The following is a 12621-nucleotide window of genomic DNA, read 5'->3' on the forward strand; positions in this document are numbered from 1 at the left end:
GCACTAAATCCCGCACCACACTGCCTCCTACCGCAGTCGGGAATGGAGAGCTGCTGGGGAAGTACAAGTACTCCAAAAGCTGTCCTTCTAGTGTGAATTTAGCCCAAAAAAGCACACAACATTTTTTACTTTGACTAATTTTTGTATATGTTGACCATCATCTCTCATATTTACATAGTATATTTAAACAATTTACTGATACTATATAATTAAGAATACCATATGAATGTAAACCCAATACCCAAGTAGTAGTTTTGGTGACATGATTTATGAAGAAAGGCCTTCCATTGGGTGCATGCCGCATTTCCCAGCCTTTAGGGAAGAAGCTCTGATCCCGGTCCACCGACAGTTTTGAAGATTCGTTAGTTGGTATCTGAAGCTGACGACTGGTAGGGATACTCTGTACTGAGGGTGCCGGTGCCATTTCCACTGGTGCCTGCTGTAGAGATTCAGTGTTTAAGACACTTTGAGAGTACCTTTCAACTCTTCAGAGTTTACATTTAAAAGTTCCCTAGAAGCTTCTTATGTATTACTATAAACAAAAGGCAGCAAGTACATGCAGCTGATAATAATGAAGATATCATAAAAGTTTGCTCTAGAGGTACCTTGTGGGTGGGTGTTATTTCTACACAACTAAAGCTGGCCATCGAAACTTCGATCCATGTATAGCTGTTCCCGTTGATGAGAAGTTGATCTATTAATCGACTTTTCACGAACGGGTTTGTTGGAAAATTTCCAGACAATCAGTGCATTCAGCCATGAGTAAAGTATGACCAGCTTAACACTGTCGTCAGTATTTCTATGTTTTTCTATGTTTATCCTGAAATGACAATCTCCAAAAAGCAATGATAGCTATAACCAATTAACAATGAGCTCTAATGTTATGAGCAACACTAACACAGCAAAACTAAGAGTGTGCTCTTTAGGCTGACTGTCCATGTTTTGTGAATGCACTGAGTTGCATGAGTAGATGCAACAGATATCTCATGTATTAGTAATGGTGAAAGGAGCTCCAGGCATCCCACCCCTGGCTGTATTTATTGGGGCAACCCCTATGCTCAAAAATACATTTTTCATAAGGAAGTATCTCATTCACCATCTGTATCAACTGACTGACAGACGGAGGGGGGGGGGGGGGGGGGCAAGATTGATTCCACTTAATAGCTATAGCCTTACGGGCCAGAAATATTGTTTCCCTTAGCACAATTCTAGTGTACTAAGGCCATTGTTCCTCTAGTTTACCCAACAAAGAAATCCGTGGAGTGCATGACAAAGGAACAGAAAGGATTATAGACAATACAGCAAGTAAATTGTAGCTAATTTATGTTATATTAGTGTGCCAGTAAAGAAAAGTATTATGGAAAAGGTTACATAATATGCAAAATACAGAAAAGGCAGACAACACTTTTTCATGAAGTAAAGAGTCATTGTTAAAATTTGTAATACCCAAGAAAAGAGACTAAGCGCCAGGAGGTTTGGTGACAGTTCTTATGTGATGATCAGATGCCCATAGCTGCAAGAGAGGATCATCCTCGGGAACAAGGATGCTAGGAAAAGTCACAACAAAAAAACTCTCAAAAAAAGCGCTTAGGGCTGTAATAAATAATTGCACTAATGCCGTTGCAGAAATTTCCAAAGAAATATACGCACACGGGAGTATCCGTGCTCGCCGGGTCCCAGGAACTCGGCGCATCACGGATTGTGGTAAAGGGCCAACGACAGCGGCCCTTTACCACATCATCGATCCGTCCAATGACAACAAACAAACCGGCGCATGTCTGGTTAATTGCTCTACTCACAAGCTGTACACAGTGATCAGTACAGCATGCAAGAAGAGGAGAGAAACTGCAGCTTCACCCATCCCGTCTTCTCCATACTGATCTATGCCCATCCGTGCCACATTTATGCCACATCCATGCCACCTCAGTGCTCATCCATGCCACATCCGTGCTCATCCATGCCACGTCAGTGGTCATCCGTTCCACATCCATGCCACGTCAGTGCTCATCCATACCACATCAATGTCACGTCAGTCGTCATCCGTGCCTCATCCATGCCATGTCAGTGCTCATCTGTGCCACATCCATGCCAGGTCAGTGCTCATTCGTGCCACATCTATGCCACATCAGTGCTCACTCGTGCCACATCCATGCCATGTCAGTGCTCATCTGTGCCACATCCATGCCACATCATTGCTTATCCGTGCCACATCCATGCCACATCAGTGCTCATCCGTGCCTCATCCATGCCACATCAGTGCCACTACAGTGCCTCATACAATTGTAATGGGAATTTAGGAAATGACGGTGCTCCCTGCATGTTGGGACTCTGTATGTGGCTAGGCTGTGTAGAAGTGTCACACATGGGGTATCGCCATACTCAGGAGGAGTAGCAGAATGTATTTTGGGGTGTCATGTTTGCTATGTACATGCTATGTGTAATATATATATATATATATAATATAATATCAATTTATATATATATATATATATATATATATATGAAATATCTTATAATTGGAAAACTGTGTGTAAAAAAAAAGTGCGTTTTCATCTTCTTTCCACATTTTCCAAAAACTTGTGGGAAAAAAATGACATGTTCAAAAGATGCATTATGCCTCCTAGATTATGTGTTGGGGTGTTTGCTTTCCCAAATGAGGTCATTTTGTGGGCGTTTCCATTGTCCTGGTGCTCCAGGGCCTTCAAAAATGTGATAGGTTGTCAGGAAATTTTTGCTCCCAGAATGCCTGACGGTGCTACTTGGATGTTGGGGCTCTGTATGTGGTCAGGCTGTGGAAAAGTCCCACACACGTGGTATCGCCATACTCAGGAGGAGCAGCAGAATGTATTTTGGGGTTTAGTTGAAAGTATGTCTATACAGTGTGTGAGAAAACTTGGTAATATGACCATTTTGTGAAAAAAGAAAAAGAAAAAAAATTTCATTTTGCAAAGACTCGTGGAAAAAAAATTACAACTTCAAAAAACTCACCATGCCTCTTACTAAATACCTTGGAATGTCTGCTTTCCAAAAAAGGGTAATTTAGGGGGCATTTGTACTTTACTGGCTTGTTAGGGTCTCAAGAATTAGGCTGCCAGTACATCGGGTGTGATCAATTTTAAATGATTGGCACCATAGATTGTAGACTAGATAACCGTCACTAAGACTAAATAATATATACTTGTTTGGGTTATTTTTACCAAAGATATGTAGCAGTATAAATTTTGGCCAAAATTTATGAAGAAAAATTACTAAATTTGCTAAATTGTAAAACCGAAACAAAGAAAAATGCATATTATTTTTACATTTTCGGTCTTTTTTCATTTATAGCGCAAAAAAAATAAACCCAATGATGATTAAATTATTATTATTATATAGGATTTATATAGCGCCGACAGTTTAAGCAGCGCTTTACAACTTGAAGGTAGACAGTACAAAATACAGTACACTTTAATACAGTAGGAATCAAATACCACCAAAAGAAAGCTCTGTTTGTGTGAAAAAAAGGACAAAATTTCATATGGGTACAGTGTTGCATGACTGAGTAATTGTCATTCAAAATGTGAGCACTGAAAACTGGTCTGGTTAGGAAGGGGGTTTAAGTGCCCAGTGGGTAAGTGGTTAAATATATCATCATTTACAGTGCATATCATCATCAAAAGATTCCAAGAGTCTGGAAAAATCTCTGTGTTCAAGTAACAAGGACTAAACACAAGATTGGAGGCATGTGATCTTCGGGACCTCAGAGTGCACTGCATTAAAAACAGGCATGATTCTGTAATGGACATCACTGAATGAGCCAAGGTCACCGTGCCATCCAAAAATGCACCAATCTTCTCTGGGCCAAAGCTCAGTTAAAATGGTCTGTTGCCAAGTGGAAAACTGTTCTGTGGTCAGACAAATCGAAATTTGACATTCTTTTTGGCAACCATAGGTGCCATGTCCTCTGGATTAAAGAGGAGAGGAACCTTCTGGTTTGTTATCAGCACTCTGTTCAAAAGCCTGCATGTCTGATGATATAGGGGTGCATTAGTGCACATGGAAAGGGCAGCTTGGGTATCTCAAAAAAGCACCATCAATGCTGAAAGATATATGAGGGTTTTAGAGTAGCAAAGCTCAGGCAAGAATGAAACATTCTACTCTCAAAGATCAATCAACTGGTCTCCTCAGTTCCCATATGTTGTCAGAGTGCTGTTAACTAAAAAGGGGAGGCTACACCATGGTAAACATGGCCATTTCCTAACTTTTTTGGAATTAGGGTTTTAGTTATTTGTCGGTTTTGGAAATAGAGGATGTGATTATACTGAGCAATGACAGCTTAATTATTAGAAAAAGAAAGGAAAATACTGCGGAATTCAGCAGTGCTGTATTGTGTCCTGGTACCTGTACTTCAGGCCTCTCCCAGGTAGTTGTTCTTGTGTTGTGATCTATGTAATATGACCTTCCTTTGTCATCCTGTTTTTCCTCCCAACCAGGGGGTAATCCAGAAGAGGTAGGCAATAACTGTTGAAAAAGATAACTGATATTTACAAAGTGTAGTAGCTCTAAGCATTTTAGGAAAATCAAAGTGCAAAGCAAACCAAACTGTTTATCTTGCAAACATGATCTATTTTCTGAGGGGATACTGCCTAGAAAGCTGTCTAAAACTTCTATCCTGTAGACATTTTTAGTAGGTATTGGATAGGAAGCACAAGATCGTGTGTTTATAGCTGAACCCTACACTGTCAAATGTGATTGGGTTTCTTATGAAAGTAGCAAATTTTAGTTTATGCTGTAAACATGTTACAGCAACAGGAACTAACAATAAATTGAATAACTCATATGGCCAGGAATTGAAAATTGCATTGTTTTTAAGGGTCAATGTCCAGAGTTGCAGTTTGCTGGCAGTTTTAGTATGAAACTAAAACCACAAAAAAGGGTAAAGACTGGTACACCCTATTCATTTTTTGTTCAACTTGGCCAAACTAAAAAATACTGAGGAGTTCAGAAGGAGCTTGCGTACTATCTGATGTTAGTACAGCGATCTCCTCAATGAGCTATTGTGTTCTGACAGGGGGAATGCCTCCCCGCCAGAACACACTGGTCAGCACTCACAGCCATTGGTTGCCAGTGCTGATCGGGTGCTGGTTTTCCAGCATGCCCGTTCAGCTGACTTCTGTCGAACAGGCTGATATACACACAAGCCGAATGTCAGCCAATTTCTGTTGAACCAGCCGATATCTGACCCGTGTGTACAAGGCTTAAAAAAATGCCTGTGCCTTTGTCTTCAATGGTACAGTTTACAATTATGAGCACCTGTGGGATTTGGTTTAGCAAAATGTCCTGCTGCTTCTCAATACAATTTTCTGAACTGAATACATACTCTTTGTTTTCATTGGCCCAGTACACAAATTAGAAACAAAATGCACAATAACCTAAAGCAAACCAGAAGCAAAATGCATGCAAACCTAAAGCATAACGCATGCAAACCAGAAGGAAAATACAGGTATTAAATACAACTGACTGACGCCACTCCAGTAAATTCGAAATATTTTACATGTAAACTGACTGGAACAAGGCTTACTCATTACGCAGCTCTAATTTTTACCGTTTTTCATCTTTAATTTCTTTGTGCCCTTTACTGCCAGGAGGGCATCAATTTACGTCCCCCTGTGCATGAGATGCCTGTGCACTTCCTGCGGAGCGTGCGCAGCTTGCTCTGTGATCAGCGAGTCCACGAGACTCGGCTGATCACAGATCGGTCCTGGCCCCTTACCACGTGATCAGATGTCAGACAATGACAGCTAATCACGTGAAGTAAACATCAGCCGGCGATCAGCTTTTTTTCTTTCTCCTCGCACTGTCAATGTGAGGAGAAAAAAAAGCCAATCGCCGGCTGCTGTCAGAGGGACATCGGTCCTAAAGAGGAAGAGCAACTGTGCCCAGCAGTGCCACCTACCAGTGCCCACCAGCGCCACCTATCAGTGCAGGTCAGTACCATCTACCAGTGACCACCAGTGCCACTATCAATGCCCACCAGTGCCACCTATTAGTACCAATCAGTGCCCCATCATTACTGCTGCCTATCAGCGTCACCTACCAGTGCCTATCATTGCCCATCAGTTCCACCCATTAATGCCACCTATCAGTGTCCATCATTGCCACCTAGTAATGCCCAGTGCCCATGAGTGCCACCCATCAGTGCCACCTACCAGTGCCGACCATCAGTGTCGCCTATTACTGCCCATCAGTGCAGCCTATTAGTGCCCATCAGTGCAGCCTCTTCAGCGCACATCAATGAAGGAGAAAAATTACCTGTTTGCAAAATTTTATAAAACTATAAAAAAACAGTTTTTTTTTTTTTATTTCTGACATTTTTTGTTTATTCAGCAAAAAATAAAACCCCCAGTAGTGATTAAAAGAAAGCTCCCTTTGTTTGAAAAAAATGATAAAAATTTAATTTGGGTACCCTGTTACATGAAAATTGGCCTGTTGGCCTGGGCAGGAAGGGGGTTAAGGTGCCCAGTAGGCAAGTGGTTAAACTGTATGTAAACCCAACGTTTCATATTCCTGATGTGTGCCTGCTGTACCATGTATTTGTACTTCGAAAAAGTATTCTGTTGATATTTGTATTGTTTCCTATGTGTGAATTCCCTGGTGTCCCCGCCAGTCCTTCTGCTTTTCCTTTTTACAAACTGATCACACTAAGCAGGTCAGTTCTCTAGCTGTGCTGGGAACTCAGTGTGCTCTCCTACAATGATTAGACTTGTCTTGACATGCCCCCACTGCATGGTCTTTCACTGGGAAGACCAGTGTAAACTGTTGTTTCTCCTCTCCCCAGTGCTGAGAACTGAGGGAATGTAATCACTCATTTAAAAAAGTTTTTTTTTTAATATATCTATACACAAATGTTTTGCCTTTCATTTCCATTGCAAACTTGATGGGTTGGGGTTGGTTTTACAAGGTGATTGTTTACAATCACTTTAGGCAGTTGGCTGCCTTGCAAGCAAAATCACTTCAGGTCCTAAATATGAGTGTGCTAATCATAATGGGGGGGGGGGGGGGGGGGGATTTACTAAAACGGGAGCACACTGAATCTGGAGCAGCAGTGTACAGTAACCATAAAGCTGATAACCACAGCTTGTTCAGTTAAGCTTCAAAAATAAAAGCTAAAAGCTGACTGGTTGCCCTGCACAGCTGTACCGGATTCTGGTTGCTCCAGTCTTCGTAAATTCCCTTTCATGTTGTGTTTTAATTGCTAAATTACTTATAAAGTGACGTACACCTCTGTACTGTAAATTTCTAGTAATGTATTGTAAAAGATTGGCCGCTGCAAGGTGGCCGGTGCAGGGTGCATTCAAGATGGCTGCTGCAGGGTGCATTCACAGTGGGTTCTGGTCAGGGGCTTTTTTTCTTAGAAAAAAGGTACGGGAACTTAACCACGACCCCCCCCCCCCCCCCCCACACACACACACACACACACACACACACACTTCAAATGCAATCAAATGCACGGGGGAGTTTAAAAATAGAGTGCAAAGTTCAGGAGTCTGCTACGTATACAGTGCGGAGTTCAGGGGTGTACTGCATATATAGTACAGAGTTCAGCCTTCTTCCACAGCTGCTTACCTCCACACCCCTCATCCACAGCTCACTTTCACCCCTCCTCAGCTCTAACCTCTGCATGCAACCCCCCATCTAATGCCCCCATCTACCCATCACCTCCTTGAAAGCTCCACCATCTTCCACGTCTTACTTTTGTTGCTGTATTAGGCTGAAGCACCCAGCTGGCTCAGGTACTTCCCCACACACTGTAGTTGGCTGTGCCTCTCTCACTTTCGGGGAGATCATCCAATAGGGGTGTCAGCATCTGCACTGCACCCCAGGCACCTGCGTCTCCCTTGTCCCCATCCTGCACCCAGTGGGAGACACTCAGGAGATCAGATCTGTGGGAGCCGTGGGTAGACAAGATGTAACTTGTAAACACAGAAGCCAGACTTCTGTGTTTACAAGTGACAGTGTTGAGCAGGGAGGCGAGGGCCTGAGCCAAAGGTGGTGGAACTGAGTTCCACCAAGTTCCAGCTGAAAAAAAGCCCTGGTTCTGGTACCAAAATGGCCACAGCAAAAAAAAGCCTGCTGTGTACATGTGCCAGCAGGACATCTTGGAGATGGAATCCCAAGCCACCAGCGACCCCTGGGCACTGGAGGGACACATTACTTCCAGCACATTGTACAGGCTGCAGGTTTTCGGCATTCCCATAAAATGCGTCTGACCACAAAAGCCCAGTATATATGTATATCACTTCTACAAAATGTTTTGGTGAAACCAATAAATAAGATTGTATTATGGATCTATTTTATGGAATATTGTAAGGTATATTAGTATGTTTTTATAGTTAATTGAATAAAGAAAGTATATTTTTTAATAGTTGTGCCTCACAAATTCAATTTTATACAATATGTTACTAGAAATTGTGTTTTAAATATTTTCAACACTGCCCTCCCTCTGAGTCCATTGCTTTCTCACTACTACAAACCGTACAATGAAGAGAGCTGCAGTGTCATCCAGACCCTGTGAAATGCTTTCTAAATCCGAAGTAACACACGCTAATGTTAGCACAGTGCACCTACTGCCCTAGTCTCCTGGAACTACTTTTTACAGATCCAGTTCATACTAAAGTGGTATTTTAGTTACAGGTAGAACCTTTTGGTCTTTCTTGAGTGCTCCAAAAGCAAGATATTCCTGCCACAGAGATCTCAACAAAACACAGAATATATAGGAAAATATTAGGTATCAAGCACCAGAAAACTGCAATATCACTAAATGATTACACACAAATTATATTTGTTGACAGTAAGGTCTGTCTTGCATTCCAAACCTCCAGAAAAAAAAAAAAAACTGTGCTAGGGTAGACTTTTTCTAGTAGCCAACAAACTATAGTTTTTAAATTAAAAATAAGTGATCATTTAGCTCACAAACTATTTGATGATTTGACAGTTGATTTGGTTGAAAGCACAAGCAACGATGACAGCTATCAATCATGGCATGCCTTTAATTTACCAGTTTTAGAAAACAGTTAAATTGGCGGCTTTTGTTCCACTTTAATATGCTATTAAAGCGGTTGTAAACCCTAGAAAAAAAAAAAAAAAACCTGCAAGACAAAGGCATAATGGGCTAGTATGCATCGCATACTAGCCCATTATGTGTAACTTACCTTAGAACGAAGCCCAGACACGGACCCCCGGACATCGCTGCGGGCGCTGCCATGATCCCTCGCCGTCTCTTCCGGGTTCGGCGACTCCGGCGCGGTGATTGGCCGGAAGAGACGGCTCCGGCGCGATGATTGGCCGGAGCCGCGATGACGTCACTCCCGCGCATGCGCGCGGGAGTGATTTTTCCGGCAAGCTCCCGGCAAGATAATTGAAGGTCCCCCCGGACCTTCAGAGCGCATGCGCCGCTCGCGCGAGCGGCTGCATGCACTGTAAATATCTCCTAAACCATGCCGGTTTAGGAGATATTATTTGTACCTACAGGTAAGCCTTATTATGGGCTTACCTGTAGGTAAAAGTGTCAAAAAGCGGGATACTACCGCTTTAAAGTAGAACTAAAGGCAAGTTTTTTTCATTTTGGATAGAGTAAGAGTGTTAATCCCTTTTTTTTGGTCATCTGTGCCACACTGGGGAGTCTTCCCTTAACCTCCTGTCCCATAACCAAAACAAGAAGTGAGAGGAAATCCAAACAAAGTGAGGGAATCCCTGGTCGTCACCAGAACTGGTGTTCCCACTGAAGGATTTCCCCTCTGTAACTGTTCTGGGGGACATCCCAAAATTTGGGATTTTCTTTCACTTTCGCTGTTGATGTTAAAAATGACAAATAGAAAGGGGTTAATCTCCCTATTGGGGACACAGACATTAATAAAATCCTGACAAGTGTTCTAAATCTTATCCACTCTGTTTAAAACTTGGAAAAAAAAAAAGCTTGGACCTCAGTTATACTTTAAAGAAAAACTCAGATTCCACAAATGTCAAGATCCAGAAATGGGTGGGAAGAATCAGTATTCTTATCACTAAAGCTAATCGGAGTGCATTCTTTATCTAACTGGCACAAGGGAGATCTGTAAGACTGTAGTCTTTATATAACTTTCTGCACAAAAGCAGTGATGTGCCCTAAATAGCATCCAAAAAGGCAGTAAAATCCATATCTTGGACTACAGCACAGTAGAAAGGTACAGTTTTCATAGCCTCTGGGATATAGGCTTATACCTTCAGATGGTTAGACAGTGGCAAAGCTTTGGAGGATATGCCCCCATGAGCCCTCCATTTTGTAACAAGCACTGCAGTGGAACCATGGAATGGAAGAGGTCCTCCACTGTACTCAAGGATATAGAATGTACAGGGTAAGTCAAAATTCCTCTTTTCTTAATCGTACAGTACACAGGCAAATAATTCACAATGGAATGTCCCCAAACAAAGTTTACCTTTAATAAACAGTGTTAAGTTGTGTTAAGCCTCATCACAGAGAATCAGGGTGGAAATTTCCTATTAGGTGTTTAATAAACTGTGTTAACTAAGGTAGGAACCAAATATCTCCTCTCTTCACTTTGTGTTGTCTCTGTGTTAGCTACAGTTTTAGTATAGGAATGTACCTGTGTAAGCTCAGAGAAGTGTTATCACTGGCCAAGCACACAGGGGGGGGGGGGGCACACAGAGAGGGGTATTAGTGATGGACAACAAATACAGAAATATTCCTCCAGCACCTGAATCTGATCTCTGTCCCTCTCCCTGCTATCAGCTTTTATCTGCTGAGAAAGAGACAGTTGTCCCTCGCTAACCCCCCTCCCTGTGTACCCCCCCTCCCAGCACTGGCTCTAATGTTATATCTGCTCAGGAGTTTATTTGTAATTTTGTTTCTCTCCCTCTGTCTCTCTGATCATGGAGCTCCAACTGCCCAGCCTGTATATTTTTTTTTCATCTCATCTACATTTATTAACATCGTTTTTTTTTTTTGTTTTTTTTAGATTTAGAAGGAATTGTGTGTTATGTTATATTTGAGTCTGCAAATAGTGATTTTGTTGTAATTTTAGCTAAGTATATCCTTAATATTTTCTTGGGGATGCCCTGCCAGGTAGTCTGCACAGGGCCCTGCGATTTCTAACAGCAGCCCTGAACACCGGTGTAAACTTGGTGTTAAATCCCCTGTACTTAACACCAAGTCAGACCAGGTTTTTTAAAGCCTTTTTTCAGTGTAGAAGAGGAATTTCAGTGCTCATTGGGGTCAATGACTGCTTCAGGACAACACTATTAGAGACTGCAGGGTATGTGTTCATCTAGAACCATTTTATGTTTGCAGCACTTACATACCATGCATATATAATGTCAGAGCAGAGTGAACATCTATGCTGAGAAACAGGAGAGCAGTAGACCTCAATGACAGAGAGGTGCAAATTTCCTACTACATGAGACTGTTATCTTAAGCCAGACGTACATGGATTGAAATTTGACTGGTTCAGCAGGGACTGGCTGAAATTCAATTAATGCATGGGCAGGCTGGAGGTAAAAAAGTCAAATAGTCAGGTTTTTCCAGATCAATTAGTGCTGCCAGCTATAGCCTGCAGTACTGATCAGTATTCTGACAGAAAGAGGGGAAGTCTCCCTGCTGTCAGAACACAATAGCTCAGTGGAAATTATTTCCCCATCCACATACATCGAGTGTGTAAATGGGTGAATCAAGTCATTTTTTTGTTCAACTCGCTGGTTAAAAAAAATTAATAATGTATGGCCAGCCTTAGCATGTCTGATGCTTGGCAGCTGACATGTAGGATTGACATGTACTCTCTTTCTAAGGGCGGGTTCACACCATGCCAGCACATGAATCCCAGAGAAATGCACTGTGAATTCCTGTGCAATTCAGAACACATGCAAAATTCACTCTATTTGCAATCTGCAGTAGTGTCAATAGAAAGGTAAGGGCACCCCAAATGCGGGTTAAAAATGCAGGGCGTTTGCCCACACCAGATCCGGTTACAGTGCGGTTTAAAAAGTAGCCCATTTTCCATGCAAGAGGCTTTAATTGTGCTAATACCTAAACCGGGCAAAGAACTTCACCTCCCGGAGTCGTACCGCAATATCTCCTTATTGCAAGTTGATATTAAAATTCTGGCTAAAATCTTGTCCCTCCGTCTTAATCAAGTAATCCTTTCACTTATCCACCCTGACCAGGTAGGTTTTATGCCTGGCAGGAACACCTTCAATCTTCGTCGGCTATTTATGAACCTTCAAGCTGAACATGAGGAGGCAGGCAGAAGGGTAGTGGTAACCTTAGACACGGCCAAAGCCTTTGACTCAGTAGAGTGGCCCTTCCTTGAGAACTACGGATTTGGCCCCAACTTCATAAAGTGGGTAAAATTACTTTAGAGTGCTCCTGTGGCGAAAGTCCTGGCTAACGGCTGGACGTTTGCGGAGTTTCCTCTTTCGAGGGGCACTCGACAATGGTGTCCTTTATCCCCCCTGCTTTATGCTTTAGCGGCGGAACCAACGGCCATCGCCATTAGAGCCCATCCAGGGATCCGCGGTTTACGCAAGGGATCTCTTACGGAAAAGATCAGCATGTATGCTGACGATACCCTGCTTTACTTGGAGGACTGA

The 12621-nt window shown here is 42.4% G+C and overlaps 1 protein-coding gene across 5 annotated transcripts in view; it reads right to left on the bottom strand.

The window, feature by feature from the left end:
- The window catches only part of NEDD4 (NEDD4 E3 ubiquitin protein ligase), a 519020-nt gene that overhangs the window by 111886 nt on the left and 394513 nt on the right, over positions 1-12621 (bottom strand). For all 5 annotated transcript variants that reach the window (XM_082253414.1, XM_082253413.1, XM_082253415.1 and 2 more), the window contains 2 exons: positions 4381-4500; positions 242-436 (listed from right to left, as the gene is read on the bottom strand). In XM_082253414.1, coding sequence (XP_082109540.1) covers positions 242-436; positions 4381-4500 — 315 coding nt within the window. The remainder of the gene's footprint in view (positions 1-241; positions 437-4380; positions 4501-12621) is intronic.

The sequence above is a fragment of the Pelophylax lessonae genome (assembly GCF_965119305.1).
Source record: "Pelophylax lessonae genome assembly, chromosome: 4".
NCBI classification, from domain to species: Eukaryota; Metazoa; Chordata; class Amphibia; order Anura; family Ranidae; genus Pelophylax; species Pelophylax lessonae.